The following is an 18,146-nucleotide window of genomic DNA, read 5'->3' on the forward strand; positions in this document are numbered from 1 at the left end:
AATCCAGGGCTGCGCTTACCTAGAACAGCGCACACCAGGGGCCTGGAGGGGATGTTCTTGTCCGCAGCCTTTTTCCGGTGCCTCATGGGCTGCAACACACAGAGCAAACACACACAGGCCTGTAAGAAGCACACACTCTCTTACACACACCTACGTGCACAGAAACACACACAGGCCTGTAAGAAGCACACTCTCTCACACACACCAACGTGCACAGAAACACACACAGGCCTGTAAGAAGCACACACACACCTATGTGCACAGAAACACACACAGGCCTGTAAGAAGCACACACTCTCTCACACACACCTATGTGCACAGAAACACACACAGGCCTGTAAGAAGCACACACTCTCTCACACACACCTATGTGCACAGAAACACACACAGGCCTGTAAGAAGCACACACTCTCTCACACACACCTACGTGCACAGAAACACACACAGGCCTGTAAGAAGCACACACTCTCTCACACACACCTATGTGCACAGAAACACACACAGGCCTGTAAGAAGCACACACTCTCTCACACACACCTATGTGCACAGAAACACACACAGGCCTGTAAGAAGCACACACTCTCTCACACACACCTATGTGCACAGAAACAACACAGGCCTGTAAGAAGCACGCACTCTCTCACACACACCTATGTGCACAGAAACACACACAGGCCTGTAAGAAGCACGCACTCTCTCACACACACACCTATGTGCACAGAAACACACACAGGCCTGTAAGAAGCACACACTCTCTCACACACACCTATGTGCACAGAAACACACACAGGCCTGTAAGAAGCACGCACTCTCTCACACACACCTACGTGCACACACAGGCCTCTATGCTATTCAGAGCAGAGGAAGTGGAAGTCCAGAGGTCAGAAAGAAAAAGTCCTGCCAAGTGTTTCCTAATTAGTTCTACCTCCTGGCTAAAGATTTGTGCTAATTAGCAAATCCAAGTGATTGGAACAAAAACGGATAGGACGTTTACTTTCCGAACTTGGATTTCCCATCTCTCGGATTGTAATGCCCAATCGCTAACTAAAGGCGCTATGCTACCCAGAGGAGTCACTGAGGTGCAATGAGTCAGGGACTGCCCCTAGTGAATTAATCCCTGCGTACCTGGGTAATGGAAGTTATGTGTCACACTGTGTGACTCCAATCCCTCCTTCCCTGGCTAATGCCAGTTATGAGTCACACTGTACACCTCCCAACAAGTCCGTACTGGCTTGGTCAGGAGTTCATGCTGATTCACGGTTGTGTCATTGGGCCAAGGATACTAATACTTTTGCTGGGCACGCTATCCGGGAGGCCCACACACCCCGAGCTAAAGGGAGAACACCCGAACAAGTGAGCCAGTGTACCACACGCACCCACGCTGACCCTCCGGACCACTGACGCCAGAAACCTGTGGCTTCGGCCCACTGAAAAAAACACGACCTCGATGAGCGCGCCATTCAAAAAATAATAAAAAATACGACATTTCTATTCTTCTACAATCCTTCTTTAATCTCTGATATCTGGAACATTCTTAAGCGCTTGTCTCTCTCGGCTAAAGAAGAGACAAAGATGGCCGCTCTCCTTGAAGGGGAAGGCTGAAGGATTTCTCGGGCTGCGGGGGGAAGCTGATCGAAGCGCGGTAATAATCCCCTGGCACGTTCCAGCGGGCTAAAACAACACTGTGTTGTTTAAACAGACAGACCACGTTTCACTCCGTTCATCATTTTTATGGCCAGACACCCGGGGGGGAGGGGGGAGGTGGGGGGTGGGGGCTTCATTGATCGTGTGAGGGTGGACGGGCGTGGCAGGCAGAGGAGAGAGGTGGAGAGTTGCTCACTGTCTGGTGCCCTGGGACACTCCATACACTATACTATATTACCCAGAACCACCTGGGTATCACTCTAAATCAGCTGGTGTGGATTCAATTATCAACCAAAATCAAATGGTTTGGTTCCCACGAAACCCTTTAATCACTGGGCTGTGCGTGGCTATCACTCAGTTTAGTTTCACTCTAATATCACTGTAAATTACCTGCTTTTATTTCCATATCATCCTAACTCACCAAAAAAAAACGATCACAGTTCTGTTTCCTATCACATGGCTCTTTTTCCAAGTCATCCAAGATCTCTTTCCCTATCACCTTGAATCATGTTGTTCTGGAGGAGGGCTGGGGCCTATTAACCACTGACAATTAAAGCCAATGGCTTGTTTAAGAAGAGCAGGCAGGTACATTAAGAAGGTATTCAGGGGCAGTGATTACAATGCTCTCTGAATGGTGTGCTGCTAGCCATTTAGCACAAAGCACACGTCAACAACACTTTGGTTGTTGTGAAATAGAAATGTGTAGGAATATAGCAAATCTTACGATTAAAACAACAATGCTACTTTAAGCTTGCCAATGGAAGTTTCATTTTGTTGGCCTCTCTTTGGCAAGAGGGTTTTAAAAATGCCTGAATATTGCCCTCAAAAAAACGGTCAATGTCAAACAGCTATGCACCTCCAGAAAACCCACTTGCTAGTGATATGAGAGTGATGTGTCGCAAAACCGAGTTATTAAAAAACGTAGCTATCATATGCTGTCAGTGAATCGATTGATTTGAATCGTGTTGTGTTGTGGAGAGCAATAACGTTCAGTTTGTCGTAGGTCCACCCATAACAAGATTCATGAAGCTTCACCCTGCTATAGCCATAATTAACCCCTGGATTCAACTAAAATGGAAAGTGCTATTGAGTTAAGATCACACTCCAGATCAATCCACGCCATGCTAGAACAAAGGATTTTTTGCTTTAAGATGGCTCAGCTGAATCCGGTGATTGATTCGAGCGAGTGATTTGCGCGATTGATTCGCGCGGACTGGCTCATCCTCGCCGCGCTACAGAACCGGATTAATCCGGCAGGGCTTTTTTTTAAATTATCGAATTTTGTTCTCCCTCAAGGCGACTCGCCGATTTGACCGAATCCTGCAATTAATTTGATAATGTAAAAGGCCCGCGGCCGGAGGCCCGCATTCCAGGAGCTCCGCCGGAAACAGAGCAGCCGCCGGCTCGGCTCGGCCCGACCGCTCGGACTGACCATTCTGTGGAGGTTCACTCGGAAATTCATGTTGTCGTCATGGAGGAAGGCGTTTGCGTACTGATCCTGCGAACACAGAGAAGGGGGGAGGGGTGGTGAACGTCCCACAGAGGTTAAGACGGCAGAATATTAATAATGCCATCTTCAAACGCAGACCAACCTCATCTTGACTACACTTCCCTACACCCCATGCACTCCTACCTTACGCAGTTAATTCAGGTTACTGTGGAAGTTTTTATGGTTTTTGTGCTTCGTCATGGACGTTAGCCGTATGTGTTCAGGATTTGTATTATGGTTCGAGGTTAGCCCGCTGAACTTTCATTTCCTGCTTTAATGATGTACTCTCGCATGGTTGTATACGCCAGCTGCTCGGGAAAGGCTGCTGGCCAGCCTTGGCACAATTGCTAATATAACTCAGGTCGGTACACTTATGCTCTCTCGCATTGTAATTTGCTCCAGAAAATAGCGTCAGCAAAATGCACGCGATGTAAATGTGCGGTAAGGGACGCGTGCGGTGGGGGAGCACGTACCTCCGCGATGCAGGTGAGGATGATGAGGCACAGTCTGGCGCTGTTGAGCCTGTGTTCATCTGCAACGGGAGAGCAGGAGAGAGAGATCGGGCGTGTGAGAGCGAGGAGAGAGGGGTCGACTAGTCTAGATTCTAGATCAAACAGGACTGACTCCAACATTCCAGACTGTAAGTCAGCAGGGACTATGACTCTAGAATCTAGAACAAATTCAGTTCAATTGCACAGTACTGCGAGCAGGGAAAAGTCCCAATGCCCCAGCACCAAAACCCAACACAATGTCACCAGACATGACATAGCTCAGGAGGTAAGACCGATTGTCTGGCAGTCGGAGGGTTGCCGGTTCAAACCCCGCCCTGGGCGTGTCGAAGTGTCCTTGAGCAAGACACCTAATCCCTACCTGCTCTGGCGAATGAGAGGCATCAATTGTAAAGCGCTTTGGATAAAAGCGCTATATAAATGCAGTCCATTTACCATTTACCATGATGTCACTACCTCACCGGCATTAATCAAACCAGGGCTTTCCACAAATGTAGATGCAAAATGGTAGTTCCACTCTTTAAAAGTACCAGTCGTTTAAATACCCCTTTTGTATAGCTATGCACATTCCTTAAGTTCAGATGTCAGCTATTTCTGCCAGACATATTTGTTGGATATTTGGAAAACGACACTGGGCGCGTTCTAAATGATTCAATTGCAGCTTTATAGCACTTCAGTAATTCTGTGGACAGCACAGTCTGGAACCGTGACTCTTGGAAGCAGAACAAACAGCCCCCTGAACCACTGAAAACAGCTGACACTCAGCAGAAGGTGAAACATGCCATCTGACCAGAAGCGCATTTGTAGTACTGCGATGTCAGATGGATTATGTGTGCGTGTGTTTGTTTGTTTTGAAGGTGTGAACGCTCAGTGCACTGGCGTAGACGTGTGTGAGAATGTGTGTGTGTGTGTGTGTGTGTGTGTGGGTGTGTGAGTCAATGCACGTGAGACCGCTGGGTGCATTGGTGTAGGCCTTAGCGCTTGGTAAGGTCTGCTCCCTGCTACCTGATACCAGTTACCTGTGTGCGTTGTGTGGGTATCATTTGTATCTGCCCACACTGTCCATTACTTACTTCCATTCTCAGGAGGAAAGCATCAAAGGCTTTCATTAGCAAAGACATCTGCAGATGTTTACCCTACCTCCAGTCTCCAGTGTCTATGCATGTCCTTAAAAGTACTGAAGCGCTTACATAATTTACATACGTGTGTGTGCGTGCGTGTGTGCATGTGTTTGCTTGTCAGTATAGGAGGTGTGAATGCTCTGTGTACTGGTGTAGGTGTGTGACTGTGTGTGTGCGCAGCATGTGTGACTGAGTGTGAGTGTTTTTTCAATATGTGAGGTGGGAATGCTCTGTGTAGTAATGTAGATGTGTGTCTGCGAGTGTGTGCACAGCGTGTGCGTGTGTGACTGAGTGAGTGAAGTGTGTGTGCGTTTATCAGTATGCGAGTTGGGAATGCTGTGTACTAATGTAGATGTGTGTCAGTGAGTGTGTGCGCAGCGTCTGTGTGTGTGTGTGTGAGAGACAGTCTGAGTGCATGTGCGTTTGTCAGTATGCACGGTGGGAATGCTGTGTACTAATGTAGATGTGTGTCAGTGAGTGTGTGCGCAGCGTCTGTGTGTGTGCGTGTGTGTGTGTGTGAGAGAGTCTGAGTGCATGTGCGTTTGTCAGTATGCGCGGTGGGAATGCTGTGTACTAATGTAGATGTGTGTCAGTGAGTGCGTGCGCAGCGTCTGTGTGTGTGCATGTGTGTGTGTGTGTGTGTGTGAGAGAGTCTGACTGAGTGCATGTGCGTTTGTCAGTATGCACGGTGGGAATGCTGTGCACTAATGTAGATGCGTGTCAGTGAGTGTGTGCGCAGCGTCTGTGTGTGTGCGTGTGTGTGTGTGTGTGTGTGCGTGTGTGTGTGTGTGTGAGAGAGTCTGACTGAGTGCATGTGCGTTTGTCAGTATGCGCCGTGGGAATGCTGTGTACTAATGTAGATGTGTGTCAGTGAGTGTGTGCGCAGCGTCTGTGTGTGTGTGTGTGTGTGTGTGTGTGTGTGAGAGAGTCTGACTGAGTGCATGTGCGTTTGTCAGTATGCACGGTGGGAATGCTGTGTACTAATGTAGGTGTGTCAGTGAGTGTGTGCGCAGCGTCTGTGTGTGTGTGTGAGAGAGAGTCTGACTGAGTGCATGTGCGTTTGTCAGTATGCACGGTGGGAATGCTGTGTACTAATGTAGATGCGTGCCTGTGTGTGTGTGCGAGCGCGTGTGAGTCAGCGCAGGTGTGAGCGCTCGGTGCGTCGGCGTGAGCGTTGGCGCTCGCTGAGGTCTGCGTTCGGCGGGTCCGCCCGTGTGCCAGAACAGAGCCCGGCTACCTGAGTGCTTTGTGTAGGCTTCTTTTGTAACCACGGCCCACACTGTCCGTTAATTACTTTCGTTCTCAGGAGAAAACCATCAAAGGCTGCCATTAAGCAAAGATGCCGGCAGATGTTTACCCTACCTCCCAGTCTCCAGTGTCTGTGTGTGCCCTAAAAAGTACAGAAGCCTTCGCAAAACGACATCCAGGGCTTTCAGTACCACAACACTCATAACTGCATGCTTAGTAAGTACTTCATGATTCCGTTTGTAAGATCCTAAATATTGCAAATCCCATGGTCTTGAAAGAAACACTTTTGGTAATTTAAGGAAACCCAGAGATGTTATGTGGCGAGATCTGGATCTGCAGAATAGAGGAGGGCGTTGGCACTTGCCTTTGGTGTCCTGCATGACAATGGAGGAGTACTTGAGGAAGGTGATGAGCAGGTTGCTGGTCTGGAGGTTGGGGTCCAGGGGGAGCTCTGTGGAGTTCATCACTGCGACACAGGTAAGGGAGAACGTTAAAGGCAGAGCTTGCATATGCCTGGCTGATTTTGACCAATCACTGCATTTCATTACAGCAAGATGTTTTTGTATGATATTCCATGATTGGGATACAGCTGATTGGACAGGGTGAGCCCATCACATTAGGCACGGAGAAGTGCGCTTAGTTCTTTTCACTTCACGGGCAGCTTCGCTTAGGCACACCGCAGGCACACCGATCGTCTACAGGGGTCGCTCTCGCACGGTGAGATGAGAGGCAGACGCTGTTGTCATAAACCCCACCCACCCAGGGAGATGCGACGGCCAATTATGCTCCACCCTGCCGGGCTGACAGCTACAGCGGCCAGTGACACAGTCAGGATTCCATACGAGACCACGGAGTGTGTCATCACACCACAACTCCGCGTCTCAACAGGACAGCCGCCCCCCACCCCAACCACAAGAACAAATCTTATATTGTCCCCTGGTGAAAGAATAAGCTTCCAAAACAGCGAGAACGACATAGTCTCCGACTAATTCTAATACAGACTAAGACACTCCTGTGAAGACTCCATTAACTCATACCCAACATTCCTTGACACTTATATATACCTGTAAAAACCACAGCTCAGCGCTCAGTGTAACACTTCACGCTAACAGGATGCGCGACCGTGATTGACAGGGCCAGTCGATTACGCTCGCAGTGCAGCTGATAATTCCAGCTGTTTTTCGAGCTTGCTCTAAAATGGTCGCTGCAGTCAGCCACTGCTCTCGCAACCCCTGTTGTGTGCACTCATGTACCGTGCGCTGGACAAGACCGCTTGAAGGAACGCAATGTAACGTTCTGTATGGATCAGTAACTGACTGCGCATAGCAGCTCCACTCATAATGTGGTTCATGAAGGCCCACTAGGCATCAGCACTATGGAGTTCTGGTGTCAGGATGAAGGTGAAGTTCAGTGAGAGGCGGGGAAATTTTACCCGCCTTTTAGAGGAAACCAGACCAAAATCAAGAGGAATTAATCCATCAGTCTGACAGCCTAGAAAGAGGTTGTATTTTGAAAAAAGTGATTCAATATTTGATGTTGTACAGGCACATTTTTTTTCTTTCCCGCACAGCTGAATAACGTTAAGTTCACGTGTGCTCACCTCACAGTCGCTTGTTGCCAGTGGAGATCGTTTCTAACAGCTGAAACTACGCTGGGCTGCCGTTTCCCCCATTCGGAAAGCGGGTGTAATCCCACACAAACGCGGAATTAAGCCAAGGAGAAGACGCCATTTCATTCTTCGCCGCACGTCGTTTTACTATCAGCGTCCCGCCACGCGAGCGATCGTAAAAACGTGATGGGCCTACCCCCCCCCCCCCCCCCCAGGGGAAAAAGAGCCGTCAACCAACAGCCATCCCCATCTCTAGCTTTGAGGGATTCATTTTATGGGCCTCCACTCGCCTGATTAATTTTTTATCAGAACACGAGGCTTTTCAAAAATTGATGTACAAAAAAAAAAATCCGAGCTCAAACTTCAGAAAAGTTTTCGGTCGCTTTCATTTTTTGGGGACTGGTGGGCGGGACGGGCGCCAGCTCGGGAACACGAGCGCCGGTTTTTTTCGGCGTCGGCGTCGGCTGACGATAATCCCCCCGCGCCGAAACTCGGGGGGAGCCTCAGAAGCGGCGGTTTGAAGAGGGGCGACCACGCCTCCCGTCAAATTAAGCGGCGGGTCACGGGGGAACGGGACCGACTGGGCGAGAGCGGATGAGGAAGTGAGACGAATACAAAAAGCGGCGCCGCTCGCGGATGTTCCTCGCTCGTCACTCCCAGCCGAACCCCGTCTGACACAGCGTGAACAAGTCCTCACACACCCCAGCTGGAAACAATGTACCCACACACACACACACACTTACACACTCACTTCTAAGCAAACATTAGCATAAACATGAGCACAAAGACGTCCCCTCAAGGAGAACAAAGTATGTGTATACTGAAAAACAAATTTTGACTGTGATACATGCTGATTTCAGATTGCTCCAGCTGCGCTGGAAATCAAATAGAATGAATAAACAGCTAAAGTTTTCAAAAAAAAATAGGCATTCAATCAAACGCTAAATAGCTTTAACACATTTACAAAACCGATCAAAAATGTGTTACATGAGGAAAACAGCACTTGGAAATTATCACTTGGAAAGCAATCCAATCAAGACTGGACACGGAGCCTGCCAGAGGTCGTTTAGAATGATGTCAGAAATGTGGGAGGGGCTACTTACTGTCAAGGGAGGGTGGGGTCGTGCCCAGAGGTGTTGTGGGCGTGGTGGGGACAGGTGTCACGGGCGAGGATGGAATGTTGATCTCGGGATGACTCTGTGGGGAAAGGGGGTCCCGCATTAAACAGGTAAAATGGGTAAAGCAGGTAAATGTGCCAAAGGCGTACTCCCGCAGAAACAAGGAGGTTTCAAAAGCCGCAATAAGGAGGTTTGAGGGCCAAAAAATAACTTTCCAGATAACTTTCCTGCTCTGGCAGAAAACAAACAACAATTCATTATCTTAATTTGGCACAAAAACAAGTCGTTCGTTCCTCGTTCCTTCGCATCCCGTCTCCCTGCCATCTCAGAGCAGCAGCTGCTGCTGTCGTTCCTGCTTTCTTGTCTTTAATCACCCGTCAGCACACCTACAGCATTCACCACGCACAATTTCCTTCTTTTTTGTTAATTCCACCCCACCCCACACTGAATCAAAAACTGACAGAAATATAAAGTTACTCCACAAGCAAATCTCTCAGCAGTTAAGTAGGACAAGTGCAAATAATAATATATTGACTGGGAAAGGAAAAGACGTGAAACAGCTATGCACATTTCTTTCCCCCCTTGCGCTCACCTGCGCGAGCACGGTGATGAAGTTTCGGTTCAGGTGCACGGCTTCGTACAGGGCCAGCAGGATGGCCTCGTTGGTCCTGCGGGACAGTCAAGAGACCCACGTTACCGCCGACGCCACAGACAACCGCGGCCTGACCTGGAGCAGAGCAACTCAGGCACCCGGCCTGCACTAGTTCAACTGCGCAGTAAAACTGCCTGCCAAAGTCTACGCTCTCAAGAGTACAGAGGACAAAATATGAGCAATTTCAAATAGAGCACTAACAGTCCACAAAACAGTAAAGGCACAGACCATGACTGCAGACTCCATTACTAGAATGATGGCCCGGTGACTTGTTTTATACAAATCATTTCTCGATTAATGTTTCCTAAAAAAGTAATAATTTGGCAAAAACGAGCACTCACAAGCAATATTGTAAGGTAATGTAATGCAAAATTGATGGTGTTTTTACAATGAAAATATCAAAAGTTGGACGTAGAGAAAAAATATAGGCTTTGGTCTACCGCATCATAGACAGTTCCCAAGCTTGATAGAAGTGTTAGAAGTTTGAAAAGGTATTAAAGTTTGTGGAGCACAAAAACCATCCTCCCTAAGTGATTCGGGATGCTAATCTGTGGAGCAAATGCAGACTGCTACTCCTCACTCAGAAGTCAAAGCCAATCCGACGATAACCAGGAATTGGTGGCGATAAGCCCCGCCCAGGTCTTGAGTCAGAGATGTAAAATTAACTGGGGGCCCAACCAAAGTGAGCAGAGATAAAAGCTCTCCTTTGATCTTGGACTTGTTGAACAATGTAAGATTTATCTGACTGCTTATTCCACGCTAACTTCAGGTGTCACTGGGATGAAAGATCGGGCGAAGCACAGGATAAGAGCACAAGGAGGACTCGACTTGTTGGCACAAGATTGTAGTACACAGCATGGAGACATGCTCAGGGTTTAGAGAGGCTTCCAAGGGAAAATTAAACGACGACTTTATTATGACATCGCGGGACATGTGACCGTCACCTCCAATGCCAAAGCGGAGCTGTAGAAAACCAAACTAAAAATGCAGTCACCACAGTCTTCCGTTAAATCTGTATTTTACCAACAGAGCCTTCCCTTATAAGAAAAAATAAAAATTTAACCACTACGTGTATATAAATATGCCTTGCTCAGAACGCGCCCATATGCGTCTTTCCTTCTCACAGGTGTTGCTGCCTGCGCCTCCTGTTTCATAGCAAATAAATAAGCACTACTCGAGAGAGGCAGTGCCACGGAATGGTTTGGTCACTTACTGTACCGATAGCTTCTCTTCTGCATCAGCGATGAACATACTGCCCACCTGTGGATTGCAGATGCATTACAACTCAGTGTGGGTTAAAAATAAGAGGGCAGATAATCGTTTTCCCTGCCAAGGGGAATCTAATTCATCAAACAGAACAGAATTGAATCTGGCTGAGTCAAATTAATTACGTGATGCTGAAACTAATTTTAAATTCAAATTAACTCAATTAAACGGCTCACAAGCTACTGGATGCTACGTTGTTATTCCGTGCTCAAAACAGCACACGGAATGCAAAACAGATACAGAACCACGATGCCCCCTTCCCAAAAAAGCACCATGATGCTGTTAGGTCGGAAACATAATCTCATTGCTTCCGCTACATTAGCAGCGTTAATAAAAAGAGCGTTTAGCCTTGCCTGAAATAAAGCAGAACCATCACAATATGAAATTACCTTGCAATATAAAGCACCCTATAAAGGGGGTGCTAATTTGGTAACATAAAAGGAATCTGGTAACATATACGAGATCAAGCCGCAGTTGGCTGACCCACGCCCGCGTGGAAGGTCACACAGACACAAAGCGTGAAACCGCTTACACTGAAACGTCGGGAAGCCAGAGCCGCAATGGGGAGCTCAGGCTTATGACACGGGAGACCGCCTATTCAAACAAACTCACTCTAACGAAACTGTAAGGCGTCAGGCGGAAAAGGAGTAGAACCGGTTGCTGGGGAAACTCTCGAAATTCTCGGCGAGGAAATTCTCTGCACGGTTCACGCAAGGGTCGGACTGCACATTCCTGTCACTTCTTTCCTCGGGATTGTGTGCCTTTTTTTTTTTTTTTAGAGATGTCAGCTCAAGCAGACAGGAGGCAGGGCACATAATAAGGCGTTCTACTACACTGGCGCTATACAACAAAAGATGAGGAGGCACTGCTGGCATAATTATTCAGCAAAAAAAACAACAGCTGGAGACAGGAGATTGGCCGTGAGGCTCTGAAATGAACGTTCTGGAACGGCCTGCCTTCGGGGGCGGGGGCTGATAATGCATTTCTGAGAGCACCTGTGTACCGAGCCCCAGCCTCGCCCCACCATCAGACCAAACTAATCGCACCCAGAACCAAACTCCTATGAAAGGATGGCGACACTGTGAGAAGGGTCACAGCAAGGCCATTGAATTTTTTTGTACACAGACTCAAAGTATGGAAAGGTCAAAGAGATAGAGCTAATGATGCACTTTATCTTAGTCGTACATTTTAAAAAGTAAGTTAAAGAAGGCAACCCTTTTAGTTGAATTTTCCTACAGAGTAAAGAACTTTGATGGGCGACTTTTAATGGGGCGATATAGCTCAGGAGGTAAGACCGATTGTCTGGCAGTCGGAGGGTTGCCGGTTCAAAGCCCGCCCTGGGCATGTCGAAGTGTCCTTGAGCAAGACACCTAACCCCTAACCTCTAACTGCTCTGGCGAATGAGAGGCATCAATTGTAAAGCGCTTTGGATAAAAGCGCTATATAAATGCAGTCCATTTACCATTTACTTTGAGCCTATTTTCAGTATTTCTGAAAGCTCTTTCTTGCTGACAGACTGGGCATGCTCAGAAGCTCTTACCATGTTGGTGAAAGCAGAGAAAAACCCTCCTTGGTTCTCCTCTTCCTTGTCTTTGTACTGCCTGAAGAGACCAAACCAGAGATTATACTTCAGTGCAGTGAAGGTCATCTTTCACAGAGAAACTGAGCCATCTTGTAGAGACACATTCACAAAGTGACCATCTTTCATCAACATATTTTTAAAACTGTGTCTATAGGGGAAGACAATTTTGAAGAGGCCACAATAAACATACATCCATCAAGGGAAATGAATTTGATACAGTAAATTAGGCAGATTATAGAGTAAGCATGACTGCGCACAGGGCCTTAGTGAACAGCAGAAACGGGTCGGTTCCAGTGGCTAACAGGGACTCAAAGCTGCGTGGCGGTAAGACCGCCCTTTCACATGACTACAGCCAAATTTCTCCTTAGCACACCCCACTGAATGTGACGGAATGCCCAGCAAACTGCCCAACGTCCCCAGCTCCGCTCCCTCCTCTTTATATCACAGGGGTGCACCAAATATTCCGCATTCCGTCGGGGTACCCCCAAGAGGGCCATATTCACCCATCATCACCCAACACGGAAGCCAATATAACGCCCCATAAACCCACACTCATATCTAATTACCCGACTTATTTCAAAAACATTTCCTCTTCAAATCCCCCACGAGCACGAAGGGAAAGCGAGGCTTTGATTCTGTTCTGACATTTTTGGCAATTTGGGGGGGGGGGGGGAGGAGTTTCTCGCTCTCTCTCTCGTTCTCTTGCCACTCCCCCGCAAAAAAAAAAACCCCAGGCACGACAGTCGCATCACGAGCAGATTACACTTTAAATGGCATCTTCTGAGCAAACGTGGCTTTCCGAATACCAGCACCCCCCCACCGCAAATATCATGTGGTTGGGGGGGGGGGGGTCTATACCAACGGGCTTACAGCAAGCAGCTGTCACCCGTCAAGCTAATATCCCGCGTGCGACCGACAGCTCCTTTGAATCGGGGATGGAAAACCCATTTCCTTCATGTGGCCTTCAAAGGAAAGAAGGGAGCCGCGGAAAAGGGCCGGGCGTCTCGAAACCCCCGGGGAAGATTAATAGCGCATCTGGATTTAATGGGAATATTTCAGAAATAATAACCTTTTTTTTTTTAAATAATCCTTTTTGCAGAAATCCTACCTGTTATACTCCGTCAGGGCCTGGGAGATCACCATCCCCATTCCCTGCAAGGAACCAAATCCGTGTCATTAGCACAGGTTTAAAATGCCCCTCCACCACCTGGAACTGCCAAACCCCAGCTCTCCGCTTGTCAATTAAATGCGAGCCCTTCATTAGCCTGAAATAAAATGAGTAGATGCGGCCAAATCGTAAATAACTAAGGTCTTCCTCGGGTGGGAAGAAAACCACGAGGGCAATAAATCAATTAAGTCTATTCTGCTCCATCAGGTGGTGGAGAAAATGATGACATGCAAAACCTATCAAATCGCAAATGGGGGCAGGTCTACTGGGCAATTTCATAAATGCTTTAAAGAAAGAAAAAAAAAAAAGAAGAAAAAAATAAACTTACATCCAGGGTGGTCTCATCATCCACTATGGACAGCTTCACGATGTAGGGATTCACAGACTTGAAGAAGAAAACAAAATATGTGAAGATGAAATGGAATGCTCACAACAGCGCCAAGCGCAACACGATGAGCAGGATCTCGTAGGAAAACAGGACAAAAACATCTAATGTATACTGCCTTTTCTGAGCAGACTCCCTTACGGTGACTCTAGCTGGCAGCGTTCACTGCTTCAACAGAGACTACGCCACAGTCGCGGTTCACTTCAAAACTTGAGCAACACACGGGTGTCTCATCTCCCCATCGTTCACAGAGAGAAGCACAGCTAACTCCCATAGAGCTAAACCTGCTCCCTACTCAAATAAACGGGGCGGGGAGGCCCAGGGGCCCCGCGAAGGGCCCTCGCTGACCTCGTACTTCCTGTAGTTGACGAGGAGCGCCAGGAGGACCACGGTGTCGTACCCATGTTGCACCCTGCTGGGGGTCAGGGACAGAATCTGCAAGACGGGACAAGACGCCATGGGTCACCAACACCCAGCGATCAGTCACGTCTAAACAAATACAATCTAATCCGCAAGGTCAAGGCCACGTTGATCACCAACACGCAACAGCTATTAGTCATCGTTTAACTATCCGTATGATTAAGGAGTGGTAGGTCATTAACAGCCAACACCAACAGTCAGCAAACAGTCATTATATATCACACTGTATATACAGTATATCATAATGCGCACTGCAATCACTGTGTTCGCCCTTGATGACGTCTGAAGCGAAAGCCAATCAGAATGACACAGCAACAGTCCCGTGCGTAAAAAACGTACCTGTAAAATAGCCTCGAAGATGCTGTTGATCATGACGTACTCCAGGATGGTGTTCTGGCTGATGTTATCGGTAACCTGGAACACGGTAACATCGACAGGTGAGGCAGAAGCATGATCGACCAGACAGGAAGTGATGTGCGAGCCTGGATTTGCTAAACGGTCTAACAAACATTTCACAGACCGGAAGGAGCCATAAGGAGATTTGTTTTCCATTACATTATTCCTGCTGACGTCTGAACTTTGGGGATTGGATGACCTTTCTGAAGGGTTTTGTGGAGTGTGTTCTTCAAAAATTGATTCTGGTGACAGTCACAGAAAACGTTCGAAGGTAGACCATTTGTTAACGGCATGACCCCAGGCAGGTCTGCATGCGATAGCCTGCGAGGCTAACATTAGCTAGCGGACTGGCAAGCAGCCTCAGTAGCACAACAACCTTGCGCACGCATTTTCAAGCCGAGCTGTTACCTTCGTGGAGTTCGCCGTTCAGCCTGCCACAAATTTATACACTCCTTCCAATAAAAACAGTGAAAGTCCCAGTAAATTCACTCTATGATGGTCCTTCGGTATAGCTGCACTTACTGAATATGAAGTCATTACTTTCCAGCTGATAACTATGCATTGATCTTCTGAGCAGAGCCATAAAAAGACTTTATGGTTTGCGCTGTTGCTTCTCTTCCACCTACAGTGAGAGTAAAATTGTTTTGCGAGCGCTTACTGTAACCAAGCAGAGCAGCAGTTTCAGGCACAGGCTCTTCAGACTTTCTGATCCCTCTCCACAGAGCAGCCCATCCAGACTCTCCATTAGGTCCTGCAGAGGAGATATAGACACTCAATTTCAGACTGGTCTGAAATTAGATGCGCGCGCACACATACACATACACACAAACACACACATATACACAGACACACAAACACAAAGACACACATGCATGCACGCACGCACATGCATACGCACATGCATGCACACACACACACACACTCATGCACGCACGCACGCACACACAAATGAAGACCCACCCACACATACACACACACACAGACACAGACACACACACACCCGCGCACACACACTCACGCACGCACGCACGCACGCACGCACGCATACACACGCACACACACGTGCACACACACGCACGTGCACACGTGCGCACACACACGCACGCACAAATGATGACCCACCCTCTCCAGATCAGCCATTGCTTACGTCTTTAATCCAGACGTTGAGCTGCAGTAAATTACTTCTAGCAAAGGTCTGTCCAAAGCTGTCAAAGTGACACAACTCTGCTGTAACCCTGACTACAGCTCTGCATGCCCGCAGCATTCCAGCGGGACCTGACAGAGCTTCCTGCGCACAGCGATTTACACTGCTGCCGCGTGCGGGAGCGGGCATTCAGATAAGACGCCTGCAGGACCAAATAATTTTCTAAAAATGACAATAATCATAAAACCGTTGCCTTTTTGTCTGCCATGTTTTAGCAATAATAATAAAACACCAAATTGCTTCTCTGAGCGAGGCACCGGTATCTGGCGAAATCACTCTCCCTTCTCGAGGCCTCAGCCAAGCAAATGACATTTACGACACGGCAATCCATCAAGCTAAACACAGAAAACGGTGCCGCTACTGTTTACTTCATTTTATTTACCCTTTATTTAACCAGAAAGACCCCATTGAGATCAAAATCTCTTTTACAAGGGGGACCTGACATAAAATTACAAAGTCAGTCAAACAATCAAATTGACAATAAGTACAGAGACGAGCCTGAGAGAGTTGCTTAAACAGGAATTAATAGGGATTAAAAACAGGAGCACACTTTCAGTCTCTGTATCGTGAATCATGAATTTAAAATCAGCAATTGGAACAGCGTGTCTATTTTGTATTTTAAGGTATCTCTGTAGATTGTTCCGAGCGTACTGCGTCGTGCGGCTGAGTGACATCGTTCTGAGGTCACTGCGTCGTGCTTGCCTGTACGCCGCCACCACGACATCAGATAGGGGCTCTGATACAGCGAGTGACGGTAGAAGCCGTAGAAATGAGCAGCAGGAATCTGGAGAGCAGTACTGAGCCCGGCGAATGGAAAGCACTGACGTCAAGACAAATCTGACACTAACCCAGAATAGAAGGAGAACACCTCAACGAATCATGAAAGCGAGCAGGATTTCTGGCCCAACTGAGCAGGCCAAATAAATGCAAATCTGAATCTCGGGCGATTAGACTGCCCTTCAGAAATAAGCCTGGAACTGTGATGTCTTCTGAGGTGAATGGGACTAAAACTCTTGGAGGCCCTGCCCACTTGTCCCAGTTATCAGGTTATATTAACCCCACTGCTTTGCACTTGTGCAGCCAGGGAGGAGAGTCAGAGCAACACTAGCTTTGGTTAGCCACTCCCCCCCCCCCCCCCCCCCCCCCCACCACGTGTGTGGGAACGCCTCACCTTCATGCGAAGCTCGGCCTTGTCGAATCCCATCAGCATGTTGATGATGTCGAAGCCCGACGTGGACTTGTTTTTCTGGTGGACGCCCCGGAAGAGAGCGCAGAGCGTCTGTGGGGTAAATCCCGAAAAAACAGGCGGAGTCAACGACCGGAGAAACGAGGGCAAAAAAAATAAACCAATTACACGTCGCGAGCGCGCTGAAGTCAAGACCGCTTGCGGGGCGAGGGGCGAGTTATCAGAGGAAAAATACGCAGCCGTAAATTATGCACATTACAGCATTAAACCGGATCGCTGATACACTGGCGTGCGGGACAACTGCCCTTTGTTCAATTCCCCTCCCGCAGAGTACAAGCATTTGAGGCAGTTAGCCATGAGCTTTGGTGCAGTTAGCCATGAGCTTTGGTGCAGTTAGCCGTAAGCTTTGGTGCAGTTAGCCATGGGCTTTGGTGCAGTTAGCCATAAGCTTTGGTGCAGTTAGCCATGAGCTTTGGTGCAGTTAGCCATAAGCTTTGGTGCAGTTAGCCGTGAGCTTTGGTGCAGTTAGCCGTGAGCTTTGGTGCAGTTAGCCATAAGCTTTGAGGCAATTAGCCATGCCCCGTAAACGCCGTGCGCATGGTTCAGAATACACTCTGGGATAACATACTGAACAAACTGAGTGGGCTACAGCGAAGCTCATTGGACAAGCTGCAGCAGAGCTTCAACATGACTGCAGCACATACGACACGGACAAAGTGCCCCATGTAATGTGTCCGGCTCTTGCATGCAGCATCTGACCAAATTGGGGCCCTGCATAGACCCATGCATTAAACGTGTGTGTACATGTGTATGTGAGAAAGAGATCAGCCCTGTTATGTGGTGGACAGTCCAGCAATGTAGACCCACATGCTAAGTGCCAGGCCCAGCTCACTGTCTGTTCCAACAGACCCTTACCTCAGGAAGGCTCTACAAATCGCTGACCAGCAGAACTGCCTGGTTTAAAAACAGTTTTTTTTCCCTCCACAGCAGGCAGAGTTCTAAATTCCCTGAGTGCTCCCCCCCCAACACCCCCAGTCTAATGCACTACTGGACTGATGCTGCCGCTGTTTCTCCTACTTGTTCCTGCATTAAATACGTTAGACTACTTCATAGTTCTCGGAGTATTCTAGTACTGTATGGGTAAGTTTG

The 18,146-nt window shown here is 48.1% G+C and overlaps 1 protein-coding gene across 3 annotated transcripts in view; it reads right to left on the reverse strand.

Moving 5' to 3' along the window:
* The window catches only part of armh3 (armadillo like helical domain containing 3), a 59,956-nt gene that overhangs the window by 34,437 nt on the left and 7,373 nt on the right, over positions 1–18,146 (reverse strand). For all 3 annotated transcript variants that reach the window (XM_035403712.1, XM_035403711.1, XM_035403710.1), the window contains 14 exons: positions 16,983–17,090; positions 15,266–15,358; positions 14,551–14,625; positions 14,140–14,226; positions 13,735–13,791; positions 13,347–13,390; positions 12,197–12,257; positions 10,604–10,650; positions 9,331–9,406; positions 8,724–8,817; positions 6,376–6,477; positions 3,607–3,665; positions 3,077–3,142; positions 20–89 (listed from right to left, as the gene is read on the reverse strand). In XM_035403712.1, the coding sequence (XP_035259603.1) occupies positions 20–89; positions 3,077–3,142; positions 3,607–3,665; positions 6,376–6,477; positions 8,724–8,817; positions 9,331–9,406; positions 10,604–10,650; positions 12,197–12,257; positions 13,347–13,390; positions 13,735–13,791; positions 14,140–14,226; positions 14,551–14,625; positions 15,266–15,358; positions 16,983–17,090 (1,039 nt within the window). The remainder of the gene's footprint in view (positions 1–19; positions 90–3,076; positions 3,143–3,606; positions 3,666–6,375; positions 6,478–8,723; positions 8,818–9,330; positions 9,407–10,603; positions 10,651–12,196; positions 12,258–13,346; positions 13,391–13,734; positions 13,792–14,139; positions 14,227–14,550; positions 14,626–15,265; positions 15,359–16,982; positions 17,091–18,146) is intronic.

The sequence above is a fragment of the Anguilla anguilla genome, chromosome 2 (assembly GCF_013347855.1).
Source record: "Anguilla anguilla isolate fAngAng1 chromosome 2, fAngAng1.pri, whole genome shotgun sequence".
NCBI classification, from domain to species: Eukaryota; Metazoa; Chordata; class Actinopteri; order Anguilliformes; family Anguillidae; genus Anguilla; species Anguilla anguilla.